Source organism: Podarcis melisellensis (genome assembly GCF_964234715.1).
Source record: "Podarcis melisellensis genome assembly, chromosome: 11".
Taxonomy (NCBI): Eukaryota; Metazoa; Chordata; class Lepidosauria; order Squamata; family Lacertidae; genus Podarcis; species Podarcis melisellensis.
In genome coordinates, this window is record NC_138543.1 from 62,983,549 (window position 1) to 62,998,625 (window position 15,077).

Genomic DNA, 15,077 nt, shown 5'->3' on the forward strand with positions numbered 1-15,077 from the left:
AGGCAGACTCCCCTCTCAAATGAAAGCGGCTCCGCAAGAAATGCCAAGAATAGAAGAATGGCAGGTCAAGATGCTGGATTTTTGGAGCTGGCCGACCAGACGGGAAGAATCCGCGACCAGAAATATGAATTTGGGGTTAAATAGGTGATCCAGTGAGATTCAGTTGGAGGGGATTCGAGGGAGTCACTTACCAATGGAATGAGAATTAGGTAACTGAAGAAACATTTTTTCTTTAGATTCATTGTTGTGTAATGTGTTTTCCTTTGTTGAGTGTTTTGTTAGGGCATTTTCGCGATAAATGTCGAAAATCAATTAAAAAAAGGGGGGAGAGGAAGACGCCCCACGCGGAGGCTGCGCGCAGGAGGCGGCGTCGGCGTCGGCAGCAGCAGCAGCTCTCTCTACCCTTTTCCTATCTCTATGGGTGACGGCAGGAGGAGGACGTCCTTTCCGCCCCTCCTTCCCCCTTCTTAACCAATCAGCAAGCGGGCCGTGTCCGACTGTTGGGCGGCCAATGGGGACGGGCGAGAGAGGGCGCGCGCGTCTTTTTGCGTCACGCGAGGGCGCCGTGCGTCCGCGCGGTGCATCCCGGGAGGCGTAGTTCTCCTGCGCTCTCGGCTCGGCGCCTTTGGGGCTCCGCGATGCTCCGGGCGCGGCTCTTCCTGGCGGCGCTGGCCGTGCAGGCGGCGGCGGCGGCGGCGGGGGGCAAGTACTCGCGGGAGGCCAACGAGGAGGCCAAGGCGGCGGAGTTCCGCCTGGTCAAGCTGAGCCAGGTGTGGGCGAAGGCGCAGCGGGTGAGTCGGAAAGGGGCCCCGGGGTCATCCAGCCCAACCCCGCCAGGCGGGCAGCCCAGCTGGGCCAGCTCCGCCGGGAACCCCCCCCCCGACGTCACGGGATCCCCCCTCGGAAGGGAGCCCCCCGATAATGCGGGGCTCCGACCTCGCCTGGGAAACCTCCAAGGAAGGGGAGGCCAGCCCCTTCCCGCCGTCGAAGGGGCGCGCTGCTGGTGCCTTTCGGGTTATTCGCCGTTTGCAAGCCGCTCTGGGGTTCGTTGGAACGGAAAGCGGCGCAGGAATGCAAAAGAAATCCAATTTCGTACTCAAAGTTACTCCTCACGTCGAGTCGGAGCCTCCATTCCCGTAACGAACCGTCCCACTCCCTCGGAGGGGCGGCCCCTGCTGACCTCCATTGGGCCACTTGGCGGCGCCTTGGCGCGGCTCTGGAAGACCCCCAGCGGGGAAAGAGTCGCCCCCCCCGCCTGCTGGGAAGGGTGCTGGGGGAGGGTCCGGCAACGTCTCCTGGATCCAGGCAGCCGAGGCCGGACGGGGCTGGCGCCCCACTCGATGGCGGGTCGCTGGGCAGGGTTAATCTTTAGCCGGACCCCGCCGGGATGGCGCCCGGAGGGGTTAATCTTCAGCCGCCCCACCAGCTGGTGGTCTCTCCAAGGTGTCTGGCCTGGGGGTGAGGAGGCGCATTCAAGGGGGGCGGGAATCCAGTCTGAACAGGCGAGCAATGAGTCGGGTCCCTCCGTTGTTTTTTAAAAGCCTGCATCTTTCTCGTCCATTTAGGGCAGGTCCCTTTGGGGGGTGATTTTGGCAAGAGGGCTTGTCATTGGGAGAGGGGACAAGCAGGGAGGCAGCGTCAAGGCAGTCTGGCCCCTTCCTCCATCTCCCTGGTCCCCCTCCCCATTGCCACAGCCCAATAGCTCCCCAGAAAGGGCTCTTGTTCATGCTGTTTCCCACCCAAAGAATGGAGGAGACTCATTATGGAGCAGATCTTTCCTCTAGGGAAACTGAACATCACTTGAGTTTGATTCTCAGTGCAACTGATTCAGACCCTCCTCTCCCCCCACCTCCCCAAATACCTTCTGTTTTTGCAGCTCCACCTCTCTGCTGTTAAATTGGCAGAGCTACACAGCGATCTAAAAATTCAGGAGAAGGATGAGCTGAGCTGGAAGAAACTGAAGGCCGAAGGGCTGGATGAGGATGGAGAGAAGGAGGCCAAGCTCAGGCGCAATTTAAATGGTAAAGAACTGCTCCGTTCTGTAGACCCGGCTTTGGGTCACTGAGGCTCTTTAAAAGAAACCCCAAATGAATAGGAAAACCACCCCTTCCCATTAGAAGTCTGCATGCCTTAGCTGTCTAATGCGTTCAGACAGGCTGTGGTGCAGTGAAAATTGAGAACACTGTTGGCTACAAACTCACTGATGCATCTGGTGTCAAGATATCTAAGAGGCTGTGGGAGCAGCTTTCGTTCATCTGCGTTCATTGCATGGAAGCTCCCCTCTGAGTCACTGCAGAACTTCCCTCAAAGTGTTTTGCAATTTTACTGGCTCCATGTTCTGCAAAAAAACCCTGAGCATGAAAAGCTCTGCTGCAAACACTGGCTGTTGTGGAGCTGGCTCCAAGCTGCTTCAAGTTCAGCTCTTGCCTGGGCTTCCTTTCTGCTAGGTTTTCCCAGGAGGAGGCAAGTGTCCCGTTGTCTTTCTTGCTGGCTGCTTCTGGGCACAACAAACTGGCTTCCCAGGCTTTTAGGGGGGCCATTTGCCTGGGGAGACCTGTTTTGGTGTCTCCACCTGCCGTTAGATGGAAGATACACTTTCAAGAAATTGCACTTTTCACTAGAACTGCCACCAGCCTCCCCCTTGGTCCCTCAAGATGTTTTGACCTTTCCTAAGCAGGAAGACCCCTTCAGGATGCCCTAACCATTGATGCTTGATGGAAATATGGCCCTAAGCCTGCCCTCGTGGTCCTGGGCAGGCATGCATTGCTTTGCTGAGTCAGACCAAAGTCCCTTTAATCCAGGATTCTGTCTCCCATAATGGCACATTAGATGCCTGTGGGGGCAACAGACTGCCCCCTGGAAAATGACCAGTAGACCACTAACTTTGCACACCTCTGGCAAAGTGAACAAACAGGCCTGGCAGATCAGTGTCACTCAGCATTTTTTGGTCTTGCTTCTGACATACAAAAAAATTGGTGTTGGCCTTTAAAGTCCAACTGCCACCAAGGGACCTGGTACCCCCCCCCCCCAAGTTCATTATCAGTCAGAGAAGCATGAATGGAGGCAGGAGCAAGGAAGAAAGCAAGGAAGATATTTATTTTTCTGTTGCAACAGAATTCCTCTCCCCAGAACTTGCAAGGAGGTGAGGACCCAGAACAAAGGTGTGTAGCAACTTTCAAAGGCTTTATAAATTGCCCAGTCCCTTAGCCAAAGACCAGCCAAAAGCACCATGCACCACAAAAATGGGTTGCACATGTAACTCAGGCCAAGCTCAGAGCTCAGGTTTCTGCAACACATTTGCATGTTTGTCACTCAGAGATTTGAACAATACCAGATCCTTGTTTTTCATGGCTTGCCAGAGCATCTATTGAAAGGCTGCATAGGTACAGAATGTATTGACATAAGCTTGGGTCCCATTCCTAACAAGATGTTTACCTATTAACAGGGCTTCAGACTTGCAAATGTAAAGACTGCTGGCTGTGGAGGAATGGGTTTAGCAAGAACTTCACTTCTGTCTGTTTGGAAGCAGATCCCACAGTCCAGCTGGAGGCTAAAGATGGCCTTGCTTTTGCTCTTGAGCTGTCTAATACTCTCAAATAAAGTGTCTATTTTCCCAGAAAACATTTCTTAAATTGTTGAAGGGTGAAGGATCGGGGGGGGTTAGGGGGAGGATTTCTTGCTATGTGTGTGTTCCTTGAAATTTGTGCAACCCTTCTGTTGCCCCTCCAGTCATTCTGGCCAAGTATGGAATGGATGGGAAGAAAGACGCGCAGCTGGGAGACACAAACTACGTCAAAGACAGCCTGGAGAATGATGTGCTCGATGATCCCCGGCTGGAGAAGCTCTGGAACAAGGTCTGTCTTTGAATGGGGGGGGTGGTCTTATTGTGTCCACAATGTCAGCAGGTGTGTGGATCCAGCCCCTGATTTGCTAGTCTAATAGGAATGCCAGCACAGGGAGAAGTGATCAGCAGTTGGGGGGGGGCATTGAACCCTAATGGTGCACCTGCAGATTTCCCCCCTGCAAATGCAGAGGCCCCTCCCCCCCAGAAAGACTCACATCTGATGCCAGAGCTTGGCTGTAGTGGTAGATAGATAGATAGATAGATAGATAGATAGATAGATAGATAGATAGATAGATGATAGATAAATATCAAGGGGAACCATCAGTTTTTGGAGTGTTCTGCCCTCCCCTAATTCTGCCCTGTAGATGCCTCATAGCCTAAGTCTTGCAAGGGAAATACATCTCTGACGGATAGTGACATTGGGAGATGCTGAATCCTTTAAGAAGCGGAGTGGGTCCATTAAAGGGGCACCCCATATTTTCTGGTGACAGTTCGACTTCACACATCTTCACTGATCAGTTGTGTTCTTCTTGCTGTTGGCTGTTCTGGGGAACTGAAGGCATCTGGCCTGCAATTGTCTCACCCCAGAATCAGGTGCCTCAAAACAGGATTTCCAGGGAGAGAAAATTTGCAGGACAAAGCAGCAGGACTCAAAGAAATTTTGTCTTCCCCACGTTGCAGTCCAACACCTTCCAAAACAGGATATTCCACAAAACGCTGCATCCCTGCCCAGTTGGCAAAGTGTGGGATTACCCTTGTTATGGTAAAATCTAGGTGTGAGGCTGCTCAGTTACCCAGCTCATCGGGCAGAGCCCTTGGGTCCCTGCAGAATAAAGGAAGGATTCCAGCCACCAACTGGAGCAAATAGCTGTAGAACAAAGTTTATTGCGCATCAGGTTCAAAGAGGAAATTTGAACCCCGAGGATGGGGTGACAAAGACTTTTAAAACTTTTAAAACTTTCCCACCATATCCCAGAATACAGTTCGTACAGCATCATTGCTACATCACTGACATATCACAACAAGGGGAGGGGTTAACCTTGGCAAACATGTCCAGACAAGTCCTTGGTACAGGATTAGCATAGGCAGGCATGGCAGGGCAAGACTCAGGTATAAGATTATCATAGACAAATATGTCTTAAGTACCCACCACCCAAAAGTACAATAGAAGTTCCTTTGCCTGTCTGGAGCCTGAGGCGAGTCAGGTGATGAGATTTGGCTTTCCTTGGCCAACAATCAGCTCAGCAATTGTCACCTCTGGGCACTTCCTGGAGTCCCTTTTCAAGGGCAAAATAGCTTTGGAAAGGAGTTGATTTTATATTATTTTTAAAGCTAGGTAACTTCCCTGAGCTGTCAATTTGAAAGGATACATTCAGGCATAATATTTGTAGCATGTAAAGATGTCCCCCCCCCCCCCCGTAATTTCCGTAACACCCTCCTGCTGCTGTTCTTCCCTGGATCTCTCTTCATTTTTTTTTTTTCCAAATACATTTTTATTAAGGTTATGCACGTAACAAACATACATCCAAATACAAAAGAAAAATTTGTGACAAAAACAACAACAACAAAAAAGAGTCAAGATATACAAGCCAACTTTTTCCTCTCTCTAACTATACAAAGATAGATTAATCTGGCTATTTCGCAAAACAGTAAAAGATAAAACAAAAAACTCTCTCTTCAAGGCCAAAACTTCAGGGAAGTTCACGGAGGAAGAGCTGGACAAGCTGTGGAGGGAGTTCAGGCACCACAAAGAGAAAGTCCAGGACTACAACATCCTGCTGGAGACCGTCAGTCGGACGGAAGGTATTTGCACCCCTCCTGCCACCCCCTTTTTTGTAAATAATTTTTATTCATTTTTCATTAATAACACTCCAATTGATAGAACATCATATCTTGCCACATTGTAATACAAATAATAAAGCCAATTATACATTCCAAATTATATATTTTAATTAGACTTCCTGTGTTCTGGCTGGTCAAGAGAAAATTTTTTATTTCTTGTTCCTGCTTTTTCTCTCTTGTTTATTCCCAATATCATAGTTCCAGTCTTAATCCTTTATCTTATCTTAACAGCTGCTGGTGTGAGACTTTCACCTCCTGCCACCCCCTTGACCCCCTTCGGTAATCCCACCCCTCACCCTGGGACAGGGTAGATTTGATTTAAATCACTAGTTAGTAAGACTTGATTTAAATCATTTTTTAACAGAAAGACTCATTCTTGCATATTTACAAACAGATGAAGGTTTCATTTTTGGAATAATAAATTTTCAGAGTAGTTTTTACAGTTACATCAAAAATTACAGATTGAAATACATAGGCAGAGAATTATGAAATTATTGTGAGGTTTAATAAGTTAACTATTTGTATTTGGACAACTTTTCTGCTGTGCTTTATTGAAATATTGTTATTTCTTTCATAACAATTCAAACAATTTATTTAACTAAAACGATAACATTATAGCATATGTATGCATGTTTGTTAACTGATGTGGTTAAACAATTTTTTAAAATCACACACACACCTTAGACTGAGTTTTAGCACACATGAAAAACTTAAAACAAATCTTTATTTCCTAATAAATAGCCTTTGGACTATAATGTAACTTAAACAGAAAATCTTTAGAAAGATTTTTCCTTGAAAAACATTTTATTTTAAAAATCTGAATTAAATTTAAAATAACAGATTTTTAAATTTTTTTTAAAAAAAGCCATTCATTTTTATCCACCCTGCTTTGGGAGCCTTCTTCCCACCTGCGGCTTCCTCCGGCTGATGGCGTTTTCCGTTTCGCCCCTCCCAGACATCCACAAGAACATGATCTCCGGCCTGGAAGAGGAGGAGGTTCCCCGCAAGCACGACCTGCTGCACCAGAAGCACTCGGAGCTCAAGGAGAAGCTGCACAGCATCAACCAGGGCTTTGAGCGGCTGCGCAGGGTCACCCACCAGGGCTATGATGACTCCAGCGGTAGGTCTCCCCCCCCCCCGCTTGCACCTGCGGGTTATCTGGCCGGGGCACAGGTGGGTCTTGGCCAGGGGTCAGCAAACTTTTTCAGGGGGCCGGTCCACTGTCGCCCAGACCTTGTGGAGGGCCGGACTATAATTTGAAAACAAAAAACAAATTCCTATGCCCCACAAATAACCCAGAGATGCATTTTAAATAAAAGGACACATTCTACTCATGTAAAAACACGCCGATTCCCGGACCGTCCGCGGGCCGGATTGAGAAGGCGATAGGGCCAGATCCGGCCCCCAGGCCATAGTTTGCCTACCCCTGGTCTTGGCCAATCCCTCAGTGTTGCCTTCACCAATTCCACAATGGTCCTCTTGCCTTGGATGTGCTTTGGACCCCCCCCCCTTCCTTGGCAGCCCTGTGTGATTCCAGGTGAGCATTGGGGGGAACTTCTGCTGGTGCCTTGCTTGGGTGCCTGTGGGGAGCGGCATTTGGGCTGGCGGGGAGGCAGCAGGGAGGGTGGTTTTCAAGGCAACGGGGTATGGAAGCCAATGTGGCTGGATGCTGTGGCTGGAAGTCACAGGAGGGGGGCTTGCAGGGGGCTGTGGGGCTGGTGTCTTGCTTGGAGGCTGCTTCGCTTTGGGGGCACCTGTAGGAGCCAGCATATGGGCCCCCTTTGGCCTGATCCTGATGCAGCCAGCCACTCTCCTGAGGTTTTCCCTCTCTCACTCTTTGAACAATTGAAATAAGATGGAGCTCTAGGAGCTTCTCAGCTGGAGTTTAATAGAGGGGAGATGCTTTCTCTTTTCGTGCACAAGTATTTCCTGAGTGCAGAACAAATAGCAGTGAAGCCTTTTTGCAATCCAGCTGCCGCTGTTCGAGTTTCCACACAGAAATCTCCTTTGTCCCTCCAGAATTTGAGGAGCCCCGAGTGATTGACTTGTGGGATCTGGCAAAATCCACCAATTTCACAGAGAAAGAGCTGGAATCGCTTCGGGTATGTTGGCTTCAGCCTCTCTGGTTTGGGGGCTTTTCTGGCTTAATTCTGATCATCCTCTTGGCCGAGACACAAATGCCTTCTTGCTTTAACATTTGGGGGGAGCGGGGGCTCCGGTTGGGTGCCTTGCGCTGTGTTAATCGGGAACGAGGCTGGCATCTGGAGGAGCTGAGTTTGGAAGGGGCCCCGGACTGATTTGTAACAAATGCCTCCGTCTGAAAAATGCTTCGCGTTCCTTGCGGAAGAGAATGGTTCTGGCACTCTCTGTCCTTCCTTTGTTCTCTCTGGGTGGCTGAGGGTGCTAAGGATCATGTGTGTGTTTGGGGGGAGTGCTGTGACATGTGGGATGTGATCCAGGAGAGGCAGTCAAGTACAACATTCCTTGAAATGCTAGAGAAGACATGTAGGGGAATGTTTGGTCCAGCCAGTCGAAACTTCCTGTTCCTCCTGGCTGGAGCATCCTTCCTTTTGCATGTGATAGAAGGGGTGTGTGACCTCACCTGTCCAGGTAACAAAAGGACGAGTCACGCAGCACACCTCTCTCTTTATGACTTCCTTCTTCATTTGACCAGCTTCTAGCTAGGACTGCTCTGCTAGCTCTCAGCTAGCAGAAGCACTGGGATTATTCCCCCATATGGGATAGATCCACATGGACATATTTGTAACTAAGTCTGCCTTCAGGAATCCAACTGTGAACTGGTGTAACTAAACTTCTTTTATTGACTTTGAATAAGATTGCCGTGTCTTTATTCTTTTAAGAAGGATTCAAGGGAACTTACCAGGAATGTACAATTATATCTGAGACAGACTGAATTGTATAATAGTGAGAGGCTCACATGAGCCTGCAACCAGCTATCTGCTGTGCGTGAAAAGGGGAATGTAACTCTGCTAAGTAAAGGAACTTGCTAGCTCAAGTTAGGAAGGATATTAATAAACAATATATCTTCTCCTGCCACCCTGAACATTCTCGCATGACATGGGTGCGCTCTCCATTCTTCCTTGGTTCTCTGGGTGGTTGAGGGTGCAAAGGATTGTGTGGGGAGGGGGTTGCTGTGACACGGGTGCTGAAGACCTTCTCGAGGGCACAGAACGCCGCTGTGCCCCCCTGCGTATTTATCGTAAACCCCTTTGAGCTCTTTCAGCTACTCATAAAAGGAAGCAATATCTCCTGCTTTTCTAGGAAGAGCTGAAACACTTTGAAGCGAAGGTGGAGAAGCACCACCATTACCAGAAGCAGCTGGAGATTTCGCACCAGAAGATGAGGCACATCGAAGGGATGGGAGACGAGGAGCATCTCAGCCGCAACAAGGAGAAGACCGCCATGCTGGAGGAGAAGACCAAGGAGCTGGGCTACAAGGTGCACAGGGGGGCCTCTGGGAGGGGAGAGGGGGTCCAGGAGCCCCTGTTCTTCAACCCCCCCCTGCACATTCATCTTGGGGTGCTCTCTGGTCTCAGGGAGAGGCAGGAAATCTGAGCCATCCTTCTTTTAGGGGAGACAGCGCTGGAGATGGAAAGGGGTGTACGAGTGCCTTTCTAAGCAATCTTCTTGTCCACAAATGCACAGGCGCTGCTGGTCCCAGGGCGATGTCCTTCCAGCGCCCCAAGATCCTAAGAACTGCTCCCCCCAATCCCCCCTCGACACCTCGCTGCTCTTCCTTAGACCCCCTTCCAGAATGGCTTTGGCACTGCTTGCATGTGTCTGGGCAGGATTTCTTGGGGCAGCCGTATTCAAAGTAGCAGGAGCAAGCAGCTGTTTGCCTCTTGGCTGAGCTGCACCTATATTGGCAAAACCTACTGGTGTTTCGCAACTTTCTGACTAGTTGGAGGACCTTAGCCAGACCTAGCAGAGTAAACGCAGAGGTCACAAAAGCAATTGGCAACTTGGCTGCAGACAGGATGGACGAAGCAGGAACCAGAAACTTCTAGTTAGGTGTTTATTATATACAGTGGGCTATTTAGAGGAACAGAAAACAGATCTTTGACTAGCTCTCCCTTACACAACTCACAACTCCTACACTGACACTGAACCACAGAACTCCCAAACTCTCACATTCCAGTCAGTAGGCCATAAATCATCACTCCCTTGAGAGAGCTTGACCAATCAGGGAGCGGTCTCCATGCCTCTGTATCACCAGGCAGACTTACTCCTTCACATTGCCTTGGCTGTCTGCCAAACCCTAATTGACTCTGTGTGAAGCTGCACGTATTCAGATTCCCAACAACCCGTTCCCTTACGCTGACATGCACCTGTCTCTTGTCTTCTCAGGTCAAGAAACATCTTCAGGACTTGTCCACCAGAATTTCCAGAGGCCTTCAGCACAATGAACTTTGAAACTTCCTTGTTCTCATAGGATCGCTGTACATTGATCAAAATCAGTATATCCCGAGGTTTATATAATTACTTAAAATTCTGGTGCAAATTGTCTTTGGTACAGCCGCCGCCTTCCTAGTTTCTCTCCTAATCATTCCTATCGGTGAATCTTTTAAGCCTCTGGGCACGAAGGCCTCAAAGCACTGCAGAACAGAAGACTTTGAAGTGAGAGAGGGGTGTGGAAGGAAAGGGAAGGTTTGGAGAAGTCTCATAACTGCTGGGAGGCACATTGGCAGGCGGGGAGGTTGCTAAAGATTTTCGTGCACTGTGTTGATTTCTGCTCCTGAATAAAGGAGCAAAATGTGGACATAGCCGTGAGCCTGATCCCCTGAGCCTAGAAGAACCGTGATCATGTGTGCCTTTGCTGTGGCACCTGCAAGGACCAAGTTGTTGTGTGTGCAAAGTGTGCAGTGCAAAAGGACCCCAGAGCGACCGGCCAAATAAGCAGACTCCCCCTCCATCCTTCCTCAGCTGCTTCTTTCCTATAGCCAGCAGAGGAGGAGGAGAGGGTGCCTGTGGCTGCTGAGTCCTCGTCCTGCTCTTCTCTCCAGGGTCCTCTGCCCCTCCTCACCAGCCGAGAGTGTAGGACAGACCTTTTCCTGCGAGAGTGGGCTGGCCAGCTCCTGGGGAAACTGAGGCTGCCTGTGGGGTGGTTTCCCTTGAGAGCATGTGGGGAACTGAGGGGAGTTGCACTGCTAGGAATGACACTAAGTAGCTTGGGCACTTTCGTTTAATTCCGTGTTTCTGTTACATTTTGCGAAATAAATGGTCCAACTAAGGTCTTGGTCTTGTAATGATTGCAGGAGCTTCACTGCGCTGGAGTGCTTGCCGTTTTCCCTGGGCTTCCCATCTCCCAGCAGCTGGCAGGAGGACACAGTTGGGGGAAACAGGAAGGTGACTTGGGGGGGGGCGTCCTGGCCAGGGTCCCTGGATGGCCCCTCCCAGCAGGAAGCTGTGCTTTGAGGAGACCCCTGTGATGAAAATATTGGATCAAGACTAGCTCAGTCAGGCACCTTTTAGCCAGACGCATACTGCACAGGAACTCAATATGGGATCCTAGTCCTGGTGTTCTAGCGATTTTTGCATTGATTAATTTGTTTTAGCATCTCTGTGGTTTTGATTACCGTATTTTTCCATGTATAAGATGACCCCGATTTTGGGGGACTGAATTTAAAGAAAATGAGGCTCAAAATTGTTGAGCTTTTTTAAGGGGGAATTGCGCACAAGCTCCCTAGAGCACACACACCTCCCACAACGGCATGGGGGGAGTTGTGCGCCCGCTAGCCATCTAACAACACATTGAAAAATCTGGTAGTTGCTCACTGCTGTGAATACACAGAAGGGTCTGAAATGGCCCCACAGTCTTGCTGGTGCAACAGAAGCCCGTTTCTCCCCCAGTGCAGGGACATTTCTCTCTGCCTCCATCACTTGAATAGCAAAGTGGGCAGGAGGGGGGCGCAGACAAAGGCAGGGACGACAGCAGACCGGCTCCCCAGGGCCTTTTTTTTCTAGGCCAGCCGCCTTGCAGTGAATGGGAGCTGCTCAACAGCACCCTCTTTTTGCTTCGTGCAAGGGTGTGTGTGCGCGTGTGAAAAAGAAGAGTCCGCCCTGCTTCACGCCTCTCCCGGTGGAGATGTTGTGGAAGACAGAAAAAGAAACCGGGCGAGAGGGCATCCTGGGGCACAGCCTTCTTGCCGGCTGCTCCCCTGGGCTTCAGTTCTCTTTAGTGTTCTTCAATAATTGAAAACTGAGAGGGGGGGAACCACCTCAGCCTCCCCCTCTTTACCTCTCAAGGCCTGGCTGCTGGCAGCCTTCCTGCTGTTCCTGCACTGCGTTACAAAGCCAGGATTTGTGTGTGCTGCCTTGAGCGATTGCGGCCAGGCTGGCTCGGAGCCACACGTGCTTTCTTCTCTGCTGTCCTCTTGGCTTGGCCATTATTCCCCTCCACCCCAGTTTAATATATTAATTGTATCTATTTAGGCTATATTTGTAGCCTGATGTTCAGTCATATTGATTTCCAAAGCAGAACTCAATTGAATTACAATAATACAAACGTAATAATAAAACAATGCAACAGCAGAAGAACCAAGATACCAGTGGTACCTCTGGTTAAGTTCTGGAGGTCTGTTCTTAACCTGAAGCACCACTTTAGCTAATGGGGCCTCCTGCTGCCGCCGTACAATTTCTGTTTTCATCCTGAAGCAAAATTCTTAACCCGAGGTCCTATTTCTGGGTTAGCGGAGTCTGTAACCCGAAGCGTATGTAACCCGAGGTACCACTGTAAGATCAAAAGCCAACATTAAGGAATGGATCTACGGTTCATATTTCCGCCAGCAGGGAAGAGCTTTAGCCACAAAGTTAGTTGAATTGTTTGGCTGTCTCTGAGTGGGAAGCAGGTTGCCCTGAAGGTGCTGAGCTCTGCAGTCTCCCCCGGTCCTGGCGCAAGGGAGCCCCCCCCCCCCGGCCGTGGAGCATCTCTGCTGTATGACTGGCGCACCCCTTGGCACAGAGAGGGTTGGATGCTTCTCTCAGATGCTGCTCCCTGGGCTGAGGCTGCGATGGGCAGGTGTCCAGTTTCATTACGGGGAAGCTCTTTTGTTGCAAAAAGGACCTCAGAAACAACAGATCTTGAGAGAGGAAAGGAGGTTTGAGGGTGAGGAGGACCAGCTCTATGAGACTGAACTCCAGCTGCGTGGTGGAAAAGGCCAGATGGGGGGTGCCACCATCATAATAATCTTGCATTTTCATCACACATGCAAATTGGCACCACCCTGTAAATGGTCATTTGCATTTTCCTCACCTGAAGTGCGTCCCATTTTCAGTTTGGGTTCTCAAAGGCCCCCCGGACTAGAGTCTTGTCCCAGGAGGGGTTGCCTTGCCTTCTCCATCTGCTCTCCTCCCTTCCCACAAAGGGGTGGCGGGGGGGGGGGCGGCACATGTGCTCTCGTGCCAGGAGAAGAAGAGGAGGCTTCTTTGCTCTGTCTTTGGAAAGCAGCTGGAGGTGGCTGGGGCCCAGTGGCGGAGTTAGCTGCATGGGCGCTCAGAGCAGGGGCCACGCAGTGCACCGGGGGGGGGAGCTGATCCGCTGCATGGGGGCGTGGCAATCTGTGCGCAGCAGCGGCAAGATCCTCTGCTCGCAGCTGCAGAGGTGGCGGCACGATTCTCTGCACACGGCGTGATGGCACCAGCCTGCACCGCCACGCCCGGGGGCGACGGGGCAAGCCTCCCGTAGAATGCCTTTTTGTCACCCCCCTCAGAGATGGCACCTGGGGCGGACTACCCCACCCCCACCTCCTTTGTCTGCCAGACCTGGGGCCGCCCTTGATTCAAGGTGATAAGATGCACTCGAGTCCAGAATCTAAGCCTGCCTGAAGATCCTTTCTGAAATCTGGGCCTGGGGGTGGGAAACATCACCTGCAAAGACCCACTGCCTGCTCAGGGAGCCTTGACTGAAAGGGCTGCTTGCGTGATCACCACCCACTCTCCTCTCTGCGTTTGGCACAGGCCTGGTTTTCCTGGGTGTGAGCTTCACCCCCACGGAGGAGGAGGAGGAGGCGGCAGTGGTCAAGGCTGGGTTGTGGAGCTGCTGGTGCTGGCATCCGAGTCCCAGCTGCCCGGGCCCTTGGCAGGATGCGCAGAACATCTTTAATCACACTCTCTGCATTTGCAGCCCTGCAATGGCTGCCCAGGGAGCCTCTGGATTCTGGGCTGCCGTTTAATTCTCTCCTCCTGATTTACTGTGCATGGGCTTCCTGTCAGACTTGGTTTGCTGGCCTGCCAGAAGGAGCTCGCTTGCTTGCAGTGATGGATTGTCCCCCACCCACCGGGGGGGCTGTATGCGTCTGCGTGTGTGTGTGTGTGTGAGAGAGAGAGAGAGATGATCTACTGTGCCGCAGGGGAGGCTGAATTTGCTGCCCGTTCAGGGCCCAAGGGGTGCAGAGGCAGCTGCAGTTGGCCCTGGTGCAGTCCGGAGGGTTGCTTTGGCTGTGACACATCTCCCTCTTTCCAAGCATAGACACCGTCCGGCCTGTGAGATTATTCCGCCATAATTTATTTACTAAAATACTTGTAGACTGCTGTGTCATTTTTTAAAAAACCAAAGCAGTTTACAGCAATAAAAACATTAAACAATAAACCCATTAAAATGTTCAGCACAGGCTGCAATTAACCAGTTAACCATCAGCCACTTGGCACCACTTTCCCTACGAGATCGCCTATCGCCCTATGTTCCCACTCAGCTGCATTTGTAAGAATTTGGTCTTTTAGTATGGCAGCACCTACACTGGGGAACTCCCTGCCTGTTGACGTCAGCTGGGCGCCCTCCCTGTACTTTTTTCCGGCACCTGTTTAAACCCTACCGCTACTGCTGGCCGCTTCTGTTGTCTGGGGTGGAAGAGCAGTCACTGCAGCCGCTTCCAGGAACCTGGTGAGGCCAGAGAGAGAGAGAGGGATGCCAGGTCTCTGCCACAGCACAGCTGTTTTCTTTCTTTGGTAGACCAGAGACAAACATCCTCCCAGGGGCTGGCTGGGCCCAGAGTTGGACGAGTCCCTGACCGTAGCCTTGGTTTCTGGAGCATTTACCGCTGTGCTTCTCCAATACTGACATAATCTGTGCAAAATATACCTTATGCACAGAACTAACCAAACCGCATTCAAATATAAAACAAGCACGTTGTTCTATATTTCTTCTGTTCTTCCTTTTCACCGTCTGCCTGAAAGCGAATGTCCTCTTTTTAGCTTGCCAAGAGAATGTCAGGTTTGGTGGGGTAATTTCCCCCGCCATCCTTCTACCCAAACTTGTGTCCGTTGAATTCTTTGGTCCCTTTCATACACAGCCGGCTGGTGTTGGAGAGGGAAGTGGCCTCTGTTATCTGCTCAGGGGAGGGGAGATGCTTCAGGGTGACACAGGCCCCTTTTT

General features: G+C 50.7%; 1 protein-coding gene across 1 annotated transcript; it reads left to right on the plus strand.

Annotated features, from left to right (window-relative positions):
- The first annotated feature begins 614 nt into the window (after positions 1–614).
- On the plus strand, positions 615–10,935 carry LRPAP1 (LDL receptor related protein associated protein 1). Its single transcript, XM_081929959.1, has 8 exons — positions 615–791; positions 1,877–2,021; positions 3,730–3,854; positions 5,527–5,647; positions 6,642–6,806; positions 7,706–7,788; positions 8,969–9,145; positions 10,055–10,935. Exons 1-8 carry the CDS (start codon positions 639–641, stop codon positions 10,118–10,120), a joined length of 1,035 nt encoding a protein of 344 aa, XP_081786085.1. The 5' UTR covers positions 615–638; the 3' UTR covers positions 10,121–10,935.
- Positions 10,936–15,077: the final 4,142 nt, after the last annotated feature.